Genomic DNA, 22,888 nt, shown 5'->3' on the forward strand with positions numbered 1-22,888 from the left:
GACAAATGTAGCGCGCGAAGTAGAGAATGAGAAGAAGAAGAAAAAAAAAAGTAGATTTATTTAGTTAGTTTATTCTGCAGATGCTAATTTATTTATTTTAAAATATATACATTATTGCATGTTTATATGTAAGTGCATGGGGCATTTTATCAAATGAACGGAGGAATTGTAAATGGACGGAGAAATGGTTGTAGAGGACGAGGAATTGGAATTCGAGGAACTGGAATTTGAGGAATTGGGTTTGGAGGAATTGGGTTTGGAGGAATTGGGTTTGGAGGAATTAGGTTTGGAAGAATTGGGATTGGAGGAATTGGGATTGGAGATTGTGGTAATATTACGATCACTCTAATAATTATAGCGAATGCAACTGCAACGATATCAGCTGAAAGCTGAAACATATAAAAGGAAAAAAGAAATTTCAGGTTCACACGCTCATTGCTGTTCATGATTCGTAAGCATTTCGTTATTAATTTTACCTGTTCACACGCTCATTGCTGTTCATGATTCGTAAGCATTTCGTTATTAATTTTACGAATATCTCCACGCAGTTATACTCTATATAAAAAGACCATTTTTGATAGAATAAAATATTACAAATGAAAATGGCCTTTTCGCGAAACGTACAGACAGCTACGTGTTAGGTAATTTGCCACAAATAGCTTGCAAGCACTTGTAAATATACGCGTGACTTCAACGAAACATCATTCTCGTTTGTTAAGCAACTAACTTAGTCTATCTCGTAATTAATAACGATGGGAAGAAATTTTAATAAAATTATACAAATGTGACTTACGCCTGCTACAGCTACACTAGCATTTATGATGTTGCCAAGTAACGGTAAGTCTAGTATCCCTCTTATTATTTGCCGAATTTCTGGAGAAGTATTATTTGTAGAATTTGTAATTAAATTCTCAAGAACTTGAATTAGTTCGTCAAACGTCACGTTTCTAAGTTGATCGCGCAAAGGTTCGATGATGTTCGATATATTGTTGACAGCCTCCCAGGGTATAGATCTTTTTGAGAGAAGCGATAGACTCCCTGATTCTTCCTTGATTTCGTTCGCAAAATCTGCCAGGACATCTCTTTTCTCTGCAATAATTCATTTAATAGAATTGTATGATTATTCTAAATACCACTGTTTATCTAGACCGATTATAGTTGATTGATTTACAGTGGAGGGAACCGAGGTCGAGATCAATTTTGCGGTTGGTTTTTAACATATATTATCATCAAATCGAAGGTGTAGAATTCATTTACGACAACCACGGACAAACTTTTCTTTCCATCCTGTACACGCATTCTCTGTGCATTTAATGATAGACCGATAAAATGAAACTGATGTTTGTTATAAAAAAAAAATTAAGAAACATTGAGATACTTATCGTTTGGACAGGACACGACAACTTATTGCAAAGAAATTACAATAAATTAATAACAAACCTATTATTTCTCTGACAATATACGTACGTGTTTTATTGTATATAAACAACTAAATGAAATAATATTTCTCAGAATTCTCTCAATGAACACGCAAGTTTGTAACAAGTGAGTTCTAACACATGGATGATAGTGTAATATATTATTGTGTATTAGTGCATATTAAATAGTATTATTACCCCATTGTTCCAATTCATCCTCCGGTGACACCTCACTCTGAAATATTAATATACATTCTGATAACAGTAGCTTCTCGAACGTTTGAAAAATAATTTAAAATAGTAGTAGCAAAATAATTCAAGCAAAAACTTACCGGCCCACGAGGGATTGCCCCGACCAGTGTTCCAATCAGAAAGGAGAAAAGTACAAACGCGATTAATTTCATATTGGCCAGCTTTCTATCTGCCTTCGTACGTATTCGCAGCGGCAATGCAAATACTACTGGAAAGTGTTTGTTTCGTCCACATTTATATGGTTACCGATCGGCTTATCTCGAACTGGTCATTAGAACAATAAATACCAAATACAGCAAGTGTACATTTATTCAAACATTTGCAAGTGGGCATTTAAAATTCGTCCTTCAGTTTTTGTTAATTGTTGCCGATGCTACAATTATTGTTCTCTGTATTTTCAATGTACTGATATCGACTTTTGCGGCTTGCGTAACGTGAAACGAAAATTTCGTAGAATACAACGTACGCGAAAACAAGAAACGTAGATAACTTGATTAATGACACCATATTTGCAATTTAAAACAAAAATGAAAGAAAAAATAGGAAAAAGGGAGAAGGACAAATCGTTTAGCAAATATCACGGAAATAATTAACTAAATTTGAAATGCTGGTAGTAGAAAACAGAACAGAGTGTCAGGCTTATAATATTTTATTAAGTATCGGAAATTCAAACACAACGCAGTTACATTCTCTTTTTAATGGGTAATTATTTTCATCGTCGCTGCGTTGTGCACGTAGATAAAGTATGCAGAAAAAGTAGACTATACGTTGTGTCACTGATCAACCGTAATTATTATTCAACAGTCGGTTAACAGCGTTCAGTGTTGACTTCGGTATCTGTGAAAAAGAAGCGACTAAGTGAGTAAGTGCAAGAAGACACCCGTTGCGTTATTTTTTGTAAGTGTCTGAACACTGTGATTCATCCGAAGTGTGTACATTAATTGACGAATGAATAATTGATATCCCGTAATGGAATCACAGTACAGCGAAGAACGTAATTGTATCAACGATGACGAAAAATTGTCGACAGTTTTTGAAGCGTGAAGCTATTTTGACAGCTCTGAATTCGTTATTTTCAACGATGATTTTACATGTTGCTAGTAGAAGACTGAAGATGTTGTTTTCATCGGAAGTTCAAACGTCTATAAAAATATTTAAAAAATTTCTTTTGTAACTAGGTTCACTACGATCTTGAAGATTAAAGTCTTCCCTTTATAACGAATCTTCAAAAATTTTCGGTTACAATTTTTTGAACGCCAGCATTTTATTGAACTTTGAATGTTACAATTAAACGACAATTTAAAGAAAATCTAAAGAAACTTAATGTTCAAAGTTTAATGAAATGGTTGAGAAACAATCTTAAAACAGTATGGTCTTCAAGACCATAGTAGTCAAAAAAAAAAAAAAAAAAAAAAAACGTTTTTAACATTTTCACGCGTTTTGCTTGAATTTTTACAATTTTTGAGAAAAAAAAATATACTCGTTACATAATGGAAAATTATCTTTGAGAAAAATAAATTCAAGGCTGGTCGAAGTAGAAGCTTCATGCTTATAAAATAATGTGAGTCTCCTTTACAAAGTTATATCTTCATCGTCCGTGTCGCGCATAACGTAGCAGTAAAATATCTCGCTACTTGTTACATAAATTTGTTATTTAAATGTCACTATCTGCATCGCGTGTTGGCTTTTAAGAATCAGTTTATCGATGTGATATTAGTAATCATCTAATCTGCAACTGTAATAAGCAACTGCCCGAATGGATCGAATTCTTTTACCTCGAATACGTCATCGAAGAAACCACTATTGGTTTTTACAGCTGCTGAAGGTCTTCGCGGAGGCTTAGGATCTGAATAAGAAATCGTCTGACGCTTGTGAATTTTTTGAATGTTCGTGTCGGCGACATCCTGCGGCTCTATCGCAGCCGCGTGTTCAACAACAACCTGTTTCCTCGGGCCCCACAATCTCTTCCTAAGCGTGCGCAAGAGTCTCACTCGGCGATGATTGCCTGGAAATTGCGTGAATCTCAAACGAGTGCAACGTTGCGAAAAAATCGATCAATTAACCGATCAATATATCATCTCACCAATCTGTGCGACTTCTTTTACGTCGTTGGACAAAACAGGAGCTAGCTCGACAACAGGCAGCGCTTCAACACCTGGCACTTCGTATACCTGACGCATTTACAGATCATTTATATTCGATTTGAAATCAACGAATCACTTTCGAACTGATGTGATTAATTCGACTGTGTGTGTGTTCTTACCTCTTTATTCGGCGAAGAATCAAGTTGCTTGACAGCCTCTGGCGAATCCGCTGGCACAGCGAATGTCTACAAATTAATCGTAATTTCATCCTTGGTAGCACCATTTCTTAATACATTCGCTAATCACATATTCCGTTTCTCGTGTTTCTACAATTCTCTGTTACACACAGGAGATAGATTCCTGTGAAGTCGAAAATGTAGAATTAAATTTTTTTTATTCGAGCCTTCGTTTTCGAGAAAGTTGAGGTCGAAGATTTTTCAAGTACGAAGGCAACTTTTAACGAAACGTGTTCTGAAGTCTGTTTCCTCGAAAACGAAGCTTCAAATGAAAGATTTTTGACCTATTTCTGCACACGGAATAACTTCCTGTTAATTGTTCTTTTCTGACACGTCTAGAATTAACCAAATTATCAAATCAAATCTTCTCGAAAATGAAGTCTTGAATAAAAAAATTTTATTTTACATTTTCGATCTATTTTTTTTTCATGGAAAATCATCCTCCGCGCTACAGAATTCTTTTCTTTTATAATTCAGGAATGGAAAAATTTAATGGAAAAACGGGAAGTGGAGAATTCATCTGGCCGAACACTTTCGCACACCATCGTGCACGTTTAGGTATTCATTTATTTCGTAAATGTAAGTTTAAATAAAGATGACGTTCAAATTATCCTTAGAGCCTTACATCTTTGTTACAGGTTTAAATTATTTACACAGTACTGATTCAGTGAGGAATGGCAATTCAACGCACCTGTAGCACTGTCTCTTTTTTATTTCCAGAACGAGCGATTACTTGAATATTCGAACGTCCGAGCTTTGGTTTTTCTCCGTCGTCCCCATCTCTATCGTCTTTGCGATTTCCATCGTTTGGCCTGTTGTTGGGCCCGTCGTTCGGCCCATCATTTGGCCCACTGTTTGGTCCATTATTTGGTCCATTGTTTGGTCCATTATTTGGTCCATTGTATGGTCCAACGTTTGGAATTCCAGCTGTTACTCCAACACCATGGGCTCCGGTGGTAGCGCCAGCGTAGAGTCCTCCTCTAACCATTGGTCCCGATCCACTTCCGTCTAGAACGCCGCCCAATCCCGCCGCGGCCTCGTGTCTTCCGTTTCCAAGTCCTGCTCTCGCGTACAGGCCTCCTCCTATCGATCGGTAAGTCGCGTTGAATTTTTTACAAGCAGAAAAAACAGAGACCGAAGTTCTAGACAACTGAGAGGCAAAAAAAATCTCTGATTCAACGCGTAACAAGCATCTTACCGATGCTCTCGTGTTTTCGTGAAACAAAGTTCATCGTTCAGTAACTTGTTAAAATGCAATGCCAGTAAAACATACCGACGATGGTCAAGATTAATCGCAAAGAGAAACAGCAGAGTCGTTGCTGTTTAGTTTCTACGAACTGAACTTTGTTACTCGTCTATCTCACACGTAACAGATTCATCAAGCATTAATTAAAATTCTGACGCGGAATTATGTTAAATACTATGTAGAGTTATACTAGCCAGCGTTCGCGTTGTTGCCGTCAAGTGAGCCGCCCAAACCGGCAGACGCGTGGCCACCCCAAGGTGTTCCGAAGCTGGCGTGAAGTCCACCCCCTGGCGATGATCCTGAAAGACCACCTAATCCAGCTTGGGCATGGTAGCCCGCAAAATTGAACCGGATGCCACCGTTGGTGAGTTGAATGAACGGTAACTACGAAGAAATAGGGGAATAATTTTTCAATTGTTCTATACCATTCCGCTCGATAGATGTTTGCTAAACTCTCTTTAGTTTAATATCTAATAATTTAGTTTATTAATTTAATATGTTAATATTAATAAAATACCTTGTCTACCATTTCGAAACTCATTTTCTATTTTGATTAATAAACGGTAACTACGAAGAAGTAGAGGAATAATTTTTCAATTGTTTTATACCATTCCGCTCGATAGATATTTGCTAAACTCTCTTTAGTTTAATATCTAATAATTTAGCTCGTTAATTTATTATTTATTATTAATAAAATTTTTTTAATATCTAATAATTTAGCTCGTTAATTTATTATTTATTATTAATAAAATTTTCTATCTATTTTAATTTATAATATTCGACAACCTATTATTTTATGATTTATATTATAAAGGAGTTGTGTATCGAAGTATTTTAATCGTTTAACTATTGATAACAATACTAATTACTACACTTTTATGTATCATGTTACATGTTATCTACCTATAATATAAGAATCTATTGCAGAATGCAATGTATCAAATGATTGGTAATTAATATATTAACTGCCACGTACGGTCACAATAGTATTTCAACATGCCAACGCAATAAACAATAAATAATATTTATTACACAAAGCAATCGACAACGGTAGCCTGTTAAAAACAATCAAATTTACTAATTTCCTAAAATCTGTGTTGTTGCGTTTTACGAATTTATTCTCGCAATTATTGAGCTAATGCAAATTAATGCAAATTGCAAATCGTTCGACGAACGAACTTTAGCCTAGTCTCTCTTCGCCGGTGAGAATTTTTTTGCAATTTATGTAGATCACTTCGAACGATAGTACAGTCATCGTCACGAACTTTCAACTCCTATCTTGAAACTTCTGCGAATCCTTTCCTTGTTCGTTCTCTCTTGCGTTTGCCGGTTACCTAACCTGGCTATTCCGCCATCGATAATTCGTTCTTTCCTCTGTCCACTAAATTCCTTCGTACCTTTTATTCACCGTCGCTCATTACAGAGTTTATAGAATTTGCAAAACAAAGACACGTCGCGCATACGAAGATCGCAATTGCTGTCGAACGATCGATTGTCACGCAATAACGACGCACGCTGATTGAATAACCAAATAATTTTATCCTCCCCCCCGCTGTCCATTGCTATTTTTAATTATATCGCGACGGTTTCTTTCAGTTTTCAATTTCTGATTTACAAACGCACCTTAGTCGTTCGTTGTCAGCGTGATAATAATAAATTGATCTAGCCAAAATTCCGCGTTAAGGAAAAAAAAAAAAAAAACATTGCTGTTACAAAGCATCACGCGTACACATCTTCAGTCGAAAGTTTAGCACAAGCGCGAACGAAAATTTATCAGAGAGGTCGATTTTAGATCAAACGTGGAAATTGACTCACCGACGACGGATTGTCACTGCTGTTGTCTATGTTTCCAGGCATCCCGTTGACCACTGCGAGCAAACTAACAACGAACAACGAAACAGCCTTGCGACACAGCATCTTTCCGTCGACTGACTCGCACAACTGACTGGCCAACGTATTTACCATCGATTTCTAAAAAGACCTCCAAGACATCATCGGACTCACCTCCTGGAGCCGGGAAGGGATAAATAAGGCCTGACGTAAACTTAAGAAGTTGCCGTGCCGCTCGCTCAACGCACCGTGAATGCCAGTTGATCGTTCTATCTACACGGCGATTGTCTGACTGAATGAACTGCGATTGCCGGGGTCAAGGACGATCTGAATACAATAGACCAGGCATTTCCATTTCCTTCTTCTCGCTCGATGCCATTCACCGTGTTCCTTCAAGCTCGCAGCTGTTCCATCAACAAGCACATTTCTCCATGTGATCGCATTCGTACGTTGTTTAGCATTACAAACGAAAGTTTTTTTTTTTTTTTTTATTTTTTTTAGGATGAAAGATAACTATCGATACGTCTTTGGAAGGTTTCTTTTGATAGGTTTGTTTTCTCATTAATGCTAGAACTACCAAAGTTGTCAGAAGTCGGTTAATAATTGTATAATCAGAACAGTTCTGCGAATGTACAATGTCGCATTTTTAGAGATTTGATATGTGATGAGAGTAAGAGATATAAAGGGAAGTTTATATCTTTTTTATTATGGTACAAACTTTTTCTTCACTCCATTTCTTACTTTAATTTCTTTGATAGAATCGATGGAATATTGATACATCTTCGGAAGATTCTTTCATATAATTTCTCACTAACACTAAAACTATCAAATGTCTATAATTTCTTAAAGCAGTTTTGCGGATTACAATATCGCTGTTTTAGAGAATTGAACGATTTTTCTAAAATATGTTCTAAGGTTTATATTTTTTTATTATAATATAAGCTTTTCCCCCATTTCTTGCACTCTAATATTTTCCTGATAGACTTTTTATACTTTAGTCGTCAGTAGCTCTAGTGTTAAAGAGATATCGATTATTATTCCTTAATAATTACTTTTCCGATGTTATATGACTACGCTGTTGGACACTTTTTTGTGAGAAAAAAAGTAAATACGCAGAACTGCACGAAGTTTGCATGAGGTGACATAATAAATTCAGCAAACGTCGCAATCGATGGATTGACGCCAATACTTTAATCTTAATTGCACGATGAGAAAAAAAAAGTCGGACGCTGATTGCCCGGATCAAAGTTGAACGCAACGTGAACATATTTCTTCGAATGAACTACTGAAAAAATTAAATTACGTAAGTGAAAAAATCCTCTGCTTTGAAATTTTCTTTATTCGCTTGAATAGTGTAGATGACTTTGAAAAAACCCGTTAACGTTTTCATTCAATACGATGAACTTTGTTAATTCGAATCTATAGTTTTTCTCACATACATCATTATCGCCAACTAACAGTATCAACAAACCGATCCACGCACGCGTTCGTGTTATTTTCTTTACAGTGTCGCACGAAATGCTTAAAAATCTTTAGAGTGGTATAGAAAGGAAAACTTCATCCATTTCTGACGTTATTATGTCTCCTTTGTAGACAGATGTATGAATCATTCAACCTTGCAATCACTAAACTCGTACGCGATTCTAAGACGCTACGATAATTGTGGAATACTTTAATGATATATCTGGAGTAATTACTTCCTTTTCGTGGAATTTACTATGCTCGTAATTGACCAACAAGTAAAAAACTGAATTATCTGTCACGCGATTGTTCATTAAGTCTGACTATCGTCCGATTCTGTGAATCATTTTCGTTCGTATATATTAATATTTATCTCAAATCGAGGATCCACGCAATAGAATATAAATTATTCAGTGAGCCCAAAAAAAGTATTGATACACTTGGTTTTTTTTTTAATCAATTTTTTTATCTTTATGAGAACGAATGATATATTGGCAAAAACGGTTTCTACAAATATTAGTTCATTGCGCACAAGAGTAAAATATAAAAATTCAAGAGTTAAGAAAATATTGACACTTAATTGCTGTATGTTGTGAAAAAAAATTCTGAAATGTCCTTTTAGAAAAGAACGCTCTGAACCATTAAAAATATTTTACATTCCGTCAGAAAACCTTTTTGAATCTCGAATTTTTATATTGCCTGCATTATTATTGGAAATTATTGCGTGCACGTTACTTTCGCATGTAATGAATAGTTTATCGAATATTTCGAATATTATGAATTTTAAATATTACGAACTACATTAAATATAATGAATAATACATTGAGTAATGAATTTGAATTTGTAATGAATTTTGAATATTTCAATAAATTTGTTTATTGAAGATTCTGTTAATATATCATTTCTTTTCACAAAGACACTGCAAAAAATATAATATCCTTTTCACCCATTGTACATACGACGATAAAACTGAATTTAAAAATTGAATATATCACGTGTGTGCGCTGGTTGCTGGTTTTTATTCTTCGTGTCTTTTCGTTATTCATGAGAGGCATTACAATCGAAATGTTTCCCGTATCGCGACATTCGCCGGAGAATTTTAACGTCGGAACGTTTCGTGGTACAAGCGTGACTTCAAGGTCAAACGTAGGTCAAACGTGGATCAAACGTGGCACATCGGTGAAGATCCGATGAGTCACTTATCGTTGAAACGAACGAAATTTGTAATTGCTTCGTCGACTTTGCTTTCGCCAAGCAATTTCGCCATTATTTATCTGCATAAGCGGCGTGATGTGACTCACGTAGTTATCACGCAACCTTCCTTACCTAATTAAATACCATGTGGACTAGGCATTACATAAAGGAAGTAAGTTTTCAGAAAGAAAAAAAAAAAAAGAAATTAAATTTCGTTCCATTTTCAATTTCCCTTAAGACCGAAACAATATTCTATTGCTTTTCGGTGCGATCTTGTTCTCTAGCGGAGGATCGTCTTTGTAGTCCAATTCATTTCCTGTGCTCGGAGCAATTTTGTTCTGTATGGGAGGATCGTCGTAATACTTGATCGGCCTTTCATCCTTTGGAGCGATTTTATTTTGCACGGAGATGTGCGCGCTGGTTGGTCGACTACCTGAGAACGTACCAAACCCAGCGGTGATCCCGTGCCAGGAATAATTTGTGTCCTCCTCTATGGTTTCGTGAACTTCGTAGCCGCCTGTGCTTCCGTGTCCTCCGTGGATGCCTGTGAAATATTTTTCCACGGATAACTTGTCGTTCTTTTTGTCGCTGTACTGTTTGACTGTGCGCAAATCGGGTGCTCACTACGACTCACGTGAATAAATAGATAGCTAACAAGAAGATGGTGCACTGTATAAAACTAATGGTCCTTTCCAAATAATAAAGGTATAATGAAAAATGATAGAACTTTTTTATAAAATTTTCTGCAAGACGTTTTCTATCGCTATCAATTTCTCAAAGAATCTCAAAAAATTCTTTCGTTTCGCATCATGTTAATGAATTATGTATGATCCATTCTGGTCCCTTATCTTTTTCTGACTTTCCGAAAGTCTATTACTATCTTCATTTGATTTTAACTTTTTTTTACAATGAAATATAAATATATTTCCGTAAAAGTTTTGGCTCAATAAATGATATAAAAATGTAATAATCTAATATAACCCCAGAAGTTTTGGAAAAATGGAATTATGGGGCTTCGTACATATAATATAAAATATCTTAATATTTGAATACTAACAGAACCAAGAACGACCAAAAATGGTCCCAATTTTATGAAATTTTATGAAAAGATTCTATCGTTGTTCTCTACTTTTTCATCAGTTTCTTTCACTCTTTCATTGTCAGTCAAACAGTACAGATTCACATTCAAAATCAGCAAGTGGTATACCTTGACTTCCATGACCACCGTGACCACCGTGACTACCATGACTACCATGACTACCATGTCCACCACCACCTCCACTGTAACCACCAAACGCACCTTGAATACTACCTAAAACGCCATGATTACTAACCAGCAGGGACAGAGCGTTTAAACCAAATGGATCTTTGTTGTTGTTCTTGATATTTCTCTTTATCATTTGCTGTTTGAAACGTTGTTGCTGATGCTGCTCTCTCTGAAACCTCTGTCGTTCCCTCTGAGCCAACACTCGGTCTCTCCTCTCTTGGCGTATCCGTTGCAATCCTTCGGCATTCTGGCGTCTTTGACCGGTCGTTGCTTTTACTAGATTTCCAACAGCCTCCAATGTCGAAACAGGGATCTACGAGGTGAAAAACGTGATAAAAAATTAGTTGGTAATCACGTCGGGAGACATTAGTCTGTACATACACGTTGAAGTTCATACACAGTTCGTCCATTAATCTTCGGACACTAAATATCTGTTATTGTAATTATTATTATAAATATCTGTTATTATAATTTCAGACTTTAGTTATTATAATTTAAAAGAAATTGTAGAATAATAAACTTGGACTTAATAAGCTTGAAACACTAAATATCGAAAGTAATATTATAATCTTGTGAAAAAGAAATTGTAGAGAATAAATTTGGACTTATTTTAAAGCTTGAAACTTTTAAGGATGCATTTAAGATTCATTTTGTTCTAAAATGTTTATATATTATATAGCAGATGGCAGAGTGAAGACTTTTCTTCTCTGAAATTGTCACAGTACGTCAAAATCATTGAACTGAATTTTCTTCACGCGAGTGAATCCACAATAGACTTGAAGACTGAAATCTCCGCTTTACGGTCGTTTAAAACTTGCTGTACGATCTTCTTCTTTTGTATAATAAGAGTTTAGGTGTTATAAGAGTTTAAAATGGAGTTCATATAAACAAAGTTGTATTATACTCTTCTTTTGCTTGATGAGTATAAAACTGTTAATAAGTTACACGCAATTTCAATACTTTTATATCTTACGTTATTCCGTTTATTTATTGTGTCAAAACTTGATGAAATTATGAAATGCGCCACGATTATGATTGGCCACTCTTAATATAGATCTCAATTAATATTGGAAAATTATTATTATTATTAATTTCACGTCGAACGTTCCAGGGAAATCGTATCCACGCGCTTGTTACACAAGAGTTACGTAAATAAAAATTTCGTTACCTTTAAGACGCTGTCAATAGCCTCAGAGTTTCCTGGATTGAAAGACTGCGCCGCAGCTGCAGTTTGCTTGAGCGCCGTGATTGGAATCTAGTCGGATTATTCGAGTTAGCTTTTGCTCGATCATCGAGAAACTGAACAGAAATTAAATACATACGTTAAAGATGCTGTCTATCACGTGGCCATCCCCGCTCGCATTGTCCTGACGTTTTGTTCGTTCAAGGATCATCTGAAACGAAAATTTTAAATGTACAAGTTGATCTCTTTGTGAAAATAAAATAGATATTCGCAAAATTTCTTTTTTTCACAAATTAACGTAGTTCGAAAACTACGTACGAAAGCGAAATTTTCGATAATGAATTGTACAACAATAATGAAATGAAGGAAGTGCAAAAATTCGCGAGTCGAAAAAATATTGTTCAATCTGAATTTAATAGCGGAATGCTATTAGAAAGATTGCAGAATATCTTTTTATAAATATTAGAATGTTGTCGAACGAGGTCGCACCTATATTGAAAAAGCTCGAAAATTTTAACCATTTTAAACCATTGAAATATTATATATTTTCAAATACACAATAGAGCTGCAAAAGGAAAGTCTCACGTGTCAAAATCTTTTCGATTTTCAAATTTTCACATCACTCGTATCGTTGCTGTCTTTATACTTTATATATACTACATTTATACGTGGCGACCTATTTGTTTTCACAAAAATATCGCGAGAAAATTAGTGCCAATACTTCTCTTATTTCATTCCATAAAAGACTTTACACGTATTTTTATTTAAACGAAAGATACGTATTAACTGACAACTGATCAATAATAAATGTCGTTTAGTCCACCTTGATATAGGAAGTGCCAGCATTTATAATTCAAGAAGCACGATCTTTTTATTACACTCATTGTCACAGTATGTTCTGTTACTTGGACGCACTGTAAATGCAAGGCACGATAAAACTGTTCCATGCAAGAAGAAACACGATCGTAAAGTGTGAAGTAAAATGCGGGTAGACTCATTGGCACTTTGAAACGGTTGTTATGACTATGCCTCTCGGCAGCTTTCTCTTTTCTACATATAGATCGTCAAACGATCGACAGTGGACGATCAAAGTGTCAACGTGGCTTTTTCGAATGTATTGCATTTCTAATCGCTTTTCTATCGGATAAATCGAAACTCTAAAATTTCACGAATGGTGTTCTTTCTTTTACATCGAAATACTCCACAGTTTTGAACTTCAGGCAATTTTGTCTGGCTCTAAATTTAAGAATTGAGTTTTTATGTTTTATTTATCCAAATATCTAAATTTATTAAAATTATCCAAAAATTTGATCCTTCTTTTTAAGTTAAAAATTCATTAGGATTGAGTTTAAATTTCGTTTACGAGTGAAAATTCAAAGATGAATGAACGAACGTCAATGCGATTCGAAGGATGCAAATACGAAGATTCAACGAGAGAATTTTACTCTCAATTTAATATCCAAATATCTAAATTTATTGAAATTACCCAAACATTTGATCCTTCTTTTTGCACAGAAAATATGAAAATAGAAAAAGTGACAAGTATGGGTGAAGGTGAAGGCAAGAAAATTATATGAGAAGGAAGAAGAAAAGAAGAAAAAGAATTGAATAAGACGAGCATTAACATTGTAACGATAGATAGCAAGATGAATGAGATGAACTTTGCGAAATTCCTCGAAGAATCAAAGTACGCGGAGAACGAATTAATCTAAAAATATTTAAGTAAGTTTCTACAAATATTTAACAAAGAACAAAGTTTGCAGTCCGTCATCAAGTTACAGCTTGTTGAAATAACACGTGATAGAAATGCTTTTTTACAGCTTTTTTACTTACCGCATTCTGAGAAGCCACCACGTAAAATATAGCGCTGACGACGACGTAGATTGTCCCGAGCATTCTTCCAACACTTTGACACCTCGACTGTCCAGGAATGATCTTCGAAAGTGAACCGACAAACTGCAGGGCAGATCGACGATCCTCCGATCTATAAGGACGATTGCAAGATCCCACGCGAAGCGTCGACCAATCACGATCCAATATCCGCGGATCCAATACCTTTTGACCGGTGATCCTTTCTATTTTCACGTAATCTTCGTACGCAGAGTTGCACGCCCCTCCTCTTTGTCTTCTTTCACCGGGGCTGTCGGCGTTACGAGAGAAATTAATCGCATGAAAGTAAGTGGCGAGCTTGTGTATAAACATGATCGGATACAACGCTTAAGAATACTCACGGAAGGTGGTCAAAACTCTGAGAATCACAATTAAACACTTTAACACGCTCCTTTAGAGTTAAGGTACAGTTGGACAGATCGATTTTGAAGAAAGTAGGCCTGTTGCGTGCAAAAGTTTTTCCACCGCGCGAATATTTTTATCTAAATTATTAATTATTGACATTGAGTAACCGAGCGAGACGAGTGGAGTTGATTAATCGAGTCGTCTCTTATATTAAAACGTTCTATAATTGACAATTTAATTTTAGTTCGATCGATCGACCGTTTAAAACACAAATTAATAAATTAAACAGTTTAAAATTCGTTAGTCAAACAAGAATTACAATTAAACACATTAACGACCACTGATGCGTTATTATGCTCCTTTGAAGTTAAAGTATAATTAGAGAGTGATTATCGGTGATTCTGAGGAAAGTAGACCTTCTTGCAATTGTGTGCAAACGTTTCTCCTCGAAACAAACAATTTAAAATTATTTCTCGATTAATATTAAACATCGGAGTACGACAAGTAGGAGAGGACAGAATATTGATTAATCAGGTCATCCCTTATTGTCAGAGAATTCTATAACCAAGACAATGAAGGATAATTTAATTTTAGTTCAATCGACCAACTATCTGAAACACAAATTAATTCGTTTCGATAGTTATCAGACAGAAAAATATTCGTTAAAATATATCGTTCCCAGAATATAAAACGAAGCATCTACATTTAACACTAGAACTACCAAAGTGGTCAAAATGACTAATTTATAATTTCCTATAATTAACTAATGGAAATTTCACATATTTACAGCAGTGTATTTTATACTCTTTTAGTAAAATATATCAATAGAAGCTTGTGTCCTTTATATCGAATTAACTTTTTCTTCGTACCTTGCCCTTGAATTTCTTTTCTACAAATATCATACTTTTTCGTCGCTAGTTTTAGTGTAAATAACTTTCAAAGACTACCACTGTAGATTAATTTCAATTAACAACGGCACGCGACACAAATGTTCCTGTCCTCGATGAAATCGATCAATCGCGAACGTTTTCAAATCGAAACGCTTTCGAAGAATGCTACTCCGGTGTGCAAGCAGATTCTATCTTCTCGTCGATCCATGGACGAGCACTGATCGTGTAGTTCCTGACTGCTGACCGGTTGATATCCACATATAAGGGCGAATCGAGCTGATCCCACGTCGCATGTCCACGACCAATCGAATTCGACCAGACAGTGCTTTCTACTTACTGCTTCTCGAACTCGCGTCTGATCTTTACGGTCTTCTTTCACTGATCGTCAACACGAGCGAACGAGCGCGTGGGTTGTACGCGGGGCATAAATCGCGCGTTACATAAGTATCGGACGATGATCTTTGAAGGTGACGTAACAACGAGCCAGCAGCATGAACGCCCGCGATCTTTCGTGCGTTTTGAAACAGTCAGCGTTTGTCCTTGATTCTTTCACCGGCCGGATTCGTTTGAAAATGGCCCTCGGCTCTCGCTTTCAATTCTACAAAAGGAGAGACGATCCGCACACGCTGAAAACTTGTGCTCGATCTTTGGCTAGAAGAACGTACACTGTCGCCACTGTGTTTTACAACACGGGAAACCTCACCAGGCCCGGACACCGGAAGGATTGACAGATTGATAGCTCTTTCTTGATTCGGTGGGTGGTGGTGCATGGCCGTTCTTAGTTGGTGGAGCGATTTGTCTGGTTAATTCCGGTAACGAACGAGACTCTAGCCTGCTTACTTATGGTATCTCGAAGGCCCCCGGCTTCGGTCGGTGGGTTTTTACTACCAACGTACAGACAAATCTTCTTAGAGGAACAGGTGGCTTCTAGCCGCACGAGATTGAGCAATAACAGTCCTTAGATGCTTTGAGCCGCACGCGCGCTACACTGAAGGAATCAGCGTGTTTTCTCTGGCCGAAAGACCCGGATAACCCGCTGAACCTCCTTCGTGCTAGGGATTGGGGCTTGCAATTATTCCCCATGAACGAGGAATTCCCATTAAGCGCGAGTCATAAGTTCGCGTTGATTACGTCCCTGCCCTTTGTACACCGCCCGTCGCTACTACCGATTGAATGATTTAGTGAGGTCTTCGGACTGGTGCGCGGCCAATGCCTCGGCATTGCCGATCTTACCGGGAAGATGACCAAACTTTATTACTTAAAGGAAGTAAAAGTCGTAACAAGATGAACGAAAGTGGTCCCAAGGCGTCAAGCGTCCCTTTTGTCGCGAAAGAAACTCCCTATTTGGTTCCCTAGATCCCTCTGGAACTCTTTCACGTTCGTTTCCGATTGCTGGAAAATGTAATCGTAATATTACGAGCTGAATGAATAGACAACACACGTGGAACAATCGAAAATGAGAACTTGAGGTGTTGGTTCGTCTTACGTTTAACGCTTCCTTCCATTCGATGTTGAAGACTCTGACGAGCCCTAGTATATTTCGCCTGATCAGTTTCTCTAGCGTCTTCCTTGTGAGAACGGCGGGCGTCGTCGTGGGCGTTGACGTCGTTGTTTCTGTTCCGTTCGATGGGACGTTGGTCGAATTTGCGGCCGTTAACGATTCCTTCGTGATCGAGCTGGCTGTGGCCGAATCCGGAACGATGCTGTTGTTGATGATGGCAGTGATCTGCTTGATCGCCGATGCTGTGTCGTTGATCGCCTGAAAATAATCTCGAGTCAATCCATACGGTTTCAGGTTCGATCGATTTGACTTCTTTTAGAGATTTAACCTTCCAGTCCTGTTTCTCTCTCTTGAGAAACGCAGAAATTAAGAAGTTTATAGTTTGTGTCGTAAATTTCCAACCAAAAAATAACAATACGCATGATACAAATGATATAAATCTTATCTTTCGTGGAGATCTTTGAGGTCATGGCTGAAAAATATTATTTCTCACTTCTGACACGTAAAAAAAGTAGCGAAAGAGATTAGCCTTACTTAAATAACGAGTAATCGAAATAAATCGAGGATCGAAAAAGTTGCGAAACTTTAAGTAGGTTCTGTTTGAAACGTAGAACGAAAAATGCTCTTATATTACATAAATATCTTTAAAAATAAAAATTCCAGACAGAATAGAACTTATGAAATATAAAAGTAAAAAATTTCCTGTCGGAGGAGCAGACAATTTGTTCGATATTAAAAAAATTCTCGAGCATAAAAATACTATTCAATGAATAGCATTCGACGTATAAAAATAAATATTCTAAAGAGCTGTTACCATGAAACTTTTATTAAAGAGATTCTGTCCCACTAATGAGAATTGAGACTTTTTTCTATAAAAATTCAGCAACAGGTATTTCCTTATACAAAATATACAAGTTCGAAATTTTTTGAAAAACGAAAATAATCTCTGGTTTTAACCAACAAAAGTTCGGCGCTACCCTTGAAAATGGCACAGTCTTTGGAAAACGAAAATAATCTCTGGTTTTAACTAACAAAAGTCCGGCGTTATCCTTGAAAATGGCACAATGTCTTTGGAAGATCTACGTAAAAAAAAAAAAAAAAAAACGAAGGAAAAGTCGGCCATGTCTGGAAAACTAAATATTCACAGTTCAGTTATTTTACATAAAAAAATCCCTCACCTGGAACGTGACTTTCGCCAAAGACCAAAACAATCCTGGCTTCTTCTTCTTCACCTCCCTTACAACCCTCTTCGATTCCTCCGGGATGATTATGTCTCCAATTACGTCAGCATCGAAATCTTTTCCGCTCGAATCCTCGGACAACAGCTGATCCAGAATTCTCATCTTTCTCACAAGTTCCTCTTCGTCCTCTCTCTTCTCATCTTCAGAATTCATTCCGTCTCGCCTCGAGCTCTCTTCACGATATCTCGATTCCAAATTACCGTACCGATCGTATTCTTTCGGTTGTAGATACATCCCCTCTGACGCTATCTCGGGGTAGCTCAACAGAAGCGAAGGTTCTCGAAATTGATTTTCTTCGCGAGTAGTCGTCAATGTTTCCTCGTGCTGTGCCACGTGCTGAGGTAAAGATTTCGAAATGCTAAAACGATCGTGCCATTCGTGCGGTTCTGCGACACGATGCACCGGGTCTGATGCACGAGGACTGCGAGGATTGTACGATTCATAATTCGTCGAATATCCTTGTGGATCGCTGTGAAGAGGGCGCACGAAGCACAGAAGCGATAACCCGGTTATCAGTATATTGATCGACTGCATCTGTAATCAAATGCTGTTTATAAAATTCATAAGACGAATCTAGACTTGATACTTTCAAATTCACAATGATAGAATTGTTTTGTGAAAATTGTTTTCGTCCATACGAAATTCAGTGATCAGTGAATATAGTGGAGTTAGTTTCAGAATTGAATAGACGATTTGTTCAAGTTTAAATAAACAGCGAAGGACATAACTGAAAACGAAAATGAAAAATTGTCGATAATTCAAGTTATCATAACAAAAGGTCATTATTATTGATAATCTACTTGATCTCGTTTTAAAACGTAAAGAAACTCCACTTTGACAGTACTGAGTTTGTTTTTTCAAATAATATTTTAACGTTAAACATAGCAAATGGAAAAATGGGGGTATTTATCTCCGAAAGAATTGTAAAAGTGCCAACTTTCTATTTGTAAATTTTGGTAATATTCGTAAATTAAAAAATTCTTTTCGTGACCTAAATCCAATATCGTAATTTTGATGATTGAAGTCCCCCTTTCAAAAACTTGCCGTACGATTTTTATTCAGAATTATTGAACTTGGAAATTCAGAGTTGGAGAATGAAAGGAATTGTTAAGATCTCTTAAATTTTTGTCGTATAACTCGAACATTCAACGTTCGAAAAAACTGTCGAAAGGGAAGACTTGAATCTTCAAGATCCAGTCATAAAAAAAATTTTCATTGAATTTGCATTTACGATTTGAATTTTTATAGGTTTTTGTAGACAATTTGCTAGAAATTTGCTTTTCATCTGCTTTTACATTCGTAATGTAAAAACATCTTTGGAAGAAAAAAGAGGAACTCAAGTAAACTGGAGAGTTCGTGCTTTAAAATCGTTTTCACCAAGTTCAAACAGTTCGAAATATCGATGATCTTTCTGTCCACTACTACGCATTTAAAAGACAGGCGTCGCGCGACTTCACAATATAAATATCCCGATACTTTATTCGCGAACGGACGAACGACACACACGAAGCGAGATTATTCGACACAGGCGTTTCACTCGAAGCCACGAGATTCACTCGCGAGGAAGGAAAAGAATCGAGAAAACTACAGGACCGCGATTGCCGGTGCAAGTTGGCTATATAACTCGGCCCATTAAACACCGGGCAACCACTCTCGATCGCGTGATTCCCATCACGTAAGCAAGCGTGCCGCGAGTGGCCGCCAGGAAAATAGGAAAATAGGAAAAACACGGATAACCAAGCGATTCGTATTCGCCGTGCGATCGGATACGATTTAAATGGTACTGCTGATTAGCCAACCCTCGAGGATTCTCTGTTCAGCGGCGAGGAACGCGGAAAATCCCACGATTTCGGATGTCGAAAGTGACGCGTGAACCTCGTCGCGATTACGCGAGAGGACAGAACGATATTTATTGCTTGGTCGAAGCTTTCGGTTGGAAAATTTCAGGAACACCTTCCACGCGCTTTCACTTCTCGCACTTTCCGGTATACTTTCCTGGACACCATGGCAAACACAACGGAACAGTTTCGTTCGATCGATCGCGCTAGTGATCTACTGTTCAACGACGATCCAACGATGAAACTGGGGGACAGTGACTGTTCAACGACGATCCAGCGATGAAACTGGAAGACAGTGACTGTTCAACAACGATCCAGCGATGAAACTGGGGGACAGTGACTGTTCAACGACGATCCAGCGATGAAACTGGAAGACAGTGACTGTTCAACGACGATCCAGCGATGAAACTGGGGGACAGTGACTGTTCAACGACGATCGAATTTCGGCATTTCGGTGGCTCTCCTCGTGGCTTCATCTTGACATGTACGTACGTGACGCGTGCAGCGAATTCGCTAGCAGCGATATTTCGCCGGTTTCGAAATCGATTGGCCAACTCGAATTTCGAATATGTCGCAACCAGGCGTCTCTCGTCGCTTATATCGATAGTCGTTTCGTTTTTATTATTCGTAGGTGTTCCTCGGACACGATCGGCTAACTATGTTCATTTCACCACACTTCGAATCGAACGAGAGGCCGTCAAGTTTTCCAACGTTCCACAAAAGACTCGTTGCTCTCGATCGGTTTTACGCCCTCTAGATTCTGTCTCTTCCGGCGCGATCGAACGATCAAGGAAGTCTAAGATCGATTACGTGACTGTAACCTGCACACCTGGCCTAGGTGAAATCTAAATCGGTGCTCGTTGATTGGACGAATAATTGACTCGAGATCGTAGTACCTTGTACGACCGTTATGAAACTGTTCATGAAACATTATAACACTGTTGGTGGAACTGACCACACGGATGATTGTACTAATCGCGCGATTGTAAGTAATGACTTTCCAGTGAGGTGATTGTCGTCGTCATTTTGTGAAACGAACAAAATTTGTTTGCCCCCGAAGAAGAGACGTAATTGAAGAAACACACGAGTGGCGAGTGTATGAAATAGTAATTCAGTCGTATAGTCGCTCTGAAGGTAGAAGTCGAATTTCTTTCTTCTTTTGTTTAATATCGAAATGGATTTTTATAACGATTGATAATTACAAATAATACGAATGTATTCTTACACGAGTAATATGATTCATGTAAAATAACGTAATTTTATTTCGAATTTCTACGACGATCACACAAGGGATAAAAAAAGAAAAAAATTTCGCCGTTTCCTTGATATATAAATATCGCGATTATACATATCAATAGTACTCCCGAAATTATACAAGTGCTATTTTTAAATATCTTAAGGAGTTTTCTTTCTTCAAATCCAAGATTTATAAGAAACAATTGAGCAATTCGATCCTACATCTAAGTTTAACATAACTAACAAAATTAGCTATCGACGGTCTTCAACTCGACCTTCATCACTTTTTACTGATTCTCAATCCCTAATCAAATCTAAAAGTCGCAAAGAAATGCGTCCTCCACACTATATGATATAAACTGCATTTCCATTTTCGATTATTTTGTATTATTACCGTGAACTTCTCAATCAATAAATAAATAGATAAATAAATGAATGAATAAATAAATAAATAAATAAATGAATAAATAAATAAACAAACAAATAAATAAATAATTAAGGGACAGATAAATAAATAGACAGATAGACAAATACATAAAGAGAGAGATAAATAAATAAACAGATAGATAAAAAAATCAATAACTAAATAAATAAATAGTTAAATAAATAAATAGTAAAATACATAAATAGAAAAATAAATAGATACAAAAATAAGTAGATAGATAAATAAGTAGATAAATAACTAAATAGAGAGATAAATAAGCAGATAAATAAAAAATAAATCAATAAATAAATCAACAAATAAGCAATTAAATAATTAACTAAGTAAATAAATAAATAAGCAGTTAAATAAGTGAATAAATAAATAAGCAGTTAAATAAGTGAATAAATAAATAAGCAGTAAAATAAGTAAATAAATAAATAAGCAGTTAAATAAGTAATTAAATAAATAAGCAGTTAACTAAGTAAATAAGCAGTTAAATAAGTAAATAAATAAATAAGCAGTTAAATAAGTACATAAATAAATAAGCAGTTATCTAAGTAAATAAATAAATAAGCAGTTATCTAAGTAAATAAAAAAATGAGCAGTTAACTAAGTAAATAAAAAAATGAGCAGTTAACTAAGTAAATAAATAAATAAGCAGATAACTAAGAAAATAAATAAAGAAGCAGTTAACTAAGTAAATAAATAAATAAGCAGTTAAATAAGTATATAAATAAATAAGCAGTTAAATAAGTAAGTAAATAAATAAGCAATTAAATAAGTAAGTAAATAAATAAGCAGTTAACTAAGTAAATAAATAAATAAGCAGTTAACTAAGTAAATAAATAAATAAGCAGCTAAAAAAGTAAATAAATATATGAGCAGATAACTAAGCAAATAAATAAATGAGCAGTTAACGAAGTAAATAAATCAATGAGCAGTTAACTAAGTAAATAAATAAATGAGCATTTATCTAAGTAAATAAATAAACAAGCAGTTTACTAGGTAAATAAATAAATAAGCAGATAACTGAGTAAATAAATAGATAAGCAGGTGACTAGGTAAATAAATAAAAAAGCAGTTAACTAAGTAAATAAATAAATAAGCAGTGAACTAAGTAAATAAATAAATAAGCAGTTAACGGAGTAAATAAATAAATAAGCAGTTAACGGAGTAAATAAATAAACAATCAGTTAACGGATTAAATAAATAAATGAGCAGTCAAGTAAGTGATTAATTAAATAAGCAGACAAATAAGTAAATAAATAAATAAGCAGTTAACTAAGAAAATAAATAAATAAGCAGTTAACTAAGTAAATAAATAAATAAGCAGTTAACTAAGTAAATAAAT

The 22,888-nt window shown here is 36.0% G+C and overlaps 4 protein-coding genes and 1 long non-coding RNA gene across 8 annotated transcripts in view; 1 reads left to right on the forward strand and 4 right to left on the reverse strand.

The window, feature by feature from the left end:
• Positions 1-51: 51 nt before the first annotated feature.
• LOC122538138 (arp2/3 complex-activating protein rickA-like) lies at positions 52-1,968 on the reverse strand. The gene is made up of 4 exons (XM_043671950.1): positions 1,751-1,968; positions 1,617-1,653; positions 794-1,089; positions 52-389 (listed from the first exon to the last, which is right to left on the reverse strand). The coding sequence occupies exons 1-4, from the start codon at positions 1,820-1,822 to the stop codon at positions 150-152; spliced, it is 645 nt and encodes a 214-aa protein (XP_043527885.1). The 5' UTR covers positions 1,823-1,968; the 3' UTR covers positions 52-149.
• A 335-nt stretch (positions 1,969-2,303) lies between these two features.
• On the reverse strand, positions 2,304-7,338 carry LOC122538130 (cell wall protein IFF6). Of its 2 annotated transcripts, XM_043671934.1 has the most exons (8): positions 7,052-7,338; positions 5,431-5,620; positions 4,902-5,073; positions 4,682-4,853; positions 3,934-3,999; positions 3,754-3,841; positions 3,446-3,675; positions 2,304-2,507 (listed from the first exon to the last, which is right to left on the reverse strand). In XM_043671934.1, the coding sequence occupies exons 1-8, from the start codon at positions 7,199-7,201 to the stop codon at positions 2,451-2,453; spliced, it is 1,125 nt and encodes a 374-aa protein (XP_043527869.1). In that variant the 5' UTR covers positions 7,202-7,338; the 3' UTR covers positions 2,304-2,450. The 2 variants fall into 2 exon arrangements, with proteins under 2 accessions (XP_043527869.1, XP_043527868.1); XM_043671933.1 differs by having other exon boundaries at positions 4,682-5,073; positions 7,052-7,337.
• A 44-nt stretch (positions 7,339-7,382) lies between these two features.
• Positions 7,383-14,081, forward strand: LOC122538141. The gene is made up of 3 exons (XR_006308794.1): positions 7,383-8,369; positions 13,688-13,894; positions 13,993-14,081. It is a non-coding gene; the product is annotated as an uncharacterized LOC122538141 (long non-coding RNA).
• Positions 9,567-14,438, reverse strand: LOC122538129. The gene is made up of 5 exons (XM_043671932.1): positions 14,006-14,438; positions 12,312-12,383; positions 12,158-12,244; positions 10,930-11,302; positions 9,567-10,266 (listed from the first exon to the last, which is right to left on the reverse strand). Exons 1-5 carry the CDS (start codon positions 14,372-14,374, stop codon positions 9,956-9,958), a joined length of 1,212 nt encoding a protein of 403 aa, XP_043527867.1. The 5' UTR covers positions 14,375-14,438; the 3' UTR covers positions 9,567-9,955.
• A 491-nt stretch (positions 14,439-14,929) lies between these two features.
• The window catches only part of LOC122538132, a 23,183-nt gene continuing 15,224 nt past the window's right edge, over positions 14,930-22,888 (reverse strand). Inside the window, exons 1-4 of one of the 3 annotated variants that reach the window (XM_043671935.1) lie at positions 19,271-20,683; positions 17,977-18,573; positions 16,784-17,056; positions 14,930-16,689 (exon numbers count right to left, since the gene is read on the reverse strand). In XM_043671935.1, coding sequence (XP_043527870.1) covers positions 16,606-16,689; positions 16,784-17,056; positions 17,977-18,573; positions 19,271-19,324 — 1,008 coding nt within the window. In that variant the 5' untranslated portion in view covers positions 19,325-20,683 and the 3' untranslated portion in view covers positions 14,930-16,605. Of the gene's footprint in view, positions 16,690-16,783; positions 17,057-17,976; positions 18,587-19,270; positions 20,684-22,888 lie in introns of those variants that run through there. The other 2 variants (XM_043671937.1, XM_043671936.1) reach the window with 2 other exon arrangements.

This window comes from Frieseomelitta varia, unplaced genomic scaffold (genome assembly GCF_011392965.1).
Source record: "Frieseomelitta varia isolate USP_RPSP 00005682 unplaced genomic scaffold, Fvar_1.2 scaffold_961, whole genome shotgun sequence".
In the NCBI taxonomy this organism is placed as follows: domain Eukaryota; kingdom Metazoa; phylum Arthropoda; class Insecta; order Hymenoptera; family Apidae; genus Frieseomelitta; species Frieseomelitta varia.

Coding starts and splice junctions, on each gene's coding strand:
- LOC122538138 (XM_043671950.1), bottom strand. CDS start 1,822: ATGAAATTAATCGCGTTTGTACTTTTCTCCTTTCTGATTGGAACACTG. Junction 1,654..1,750: donor GGGCAATCCCTCGTGGGCCG/GTAAGTTTTTGC, acceptor TTAATATTTCAG/AGTGAGGTGTCACCGGAGGA. Junction 1,090..1,616: donor GGATGAATTGGAACAATGGG/GTAATAATACTA, acceptor GAATTATTGCAG/AGAAAAGAGATGTCCTGGCA.
- LOC122538130 (XM_043671933.1), bottom strand. CDS start 7,201: ATGGTAAATACGTTGGCCAGTCAGTTGTGCGAGTCAGTCGACGGAAAG. Junction 5,074..5,430: donor CGGCAACAACGCGAACGCTG/GCTAGTATAACT, acceptor ACCGATCGATAG/GAGGAGGCCTGTACGCGAGA. Junction 2,508..3,445: donor TCTTCGATGACGTATTCGAG/GTAAAAGAATTC, acceptor TCTTTTTCACAG/ATACCGAAGTCAACACTGAA.
- LOC122538129 (XM_043671932.1), bottom strand. CDS start 14,374: ATGTTTATACACAAGCTCGCCACTTACTTTCATGCGATTAATTTCTCT. Junction 12,384..14,005: donor TGGTGGCTTCTCAGAATGCG/GTAAGTAAAAAA, acceptor TTTTCGTTTCAG/ATGATCCTTGAACGAACAAA. Junction 12,245..12,311: donor TGATAGACAGCATCTTTAAC/GTATGTATTTAA, acceptor TAATCCGACTAG/ATTCCAATCACGGCGCTCAA.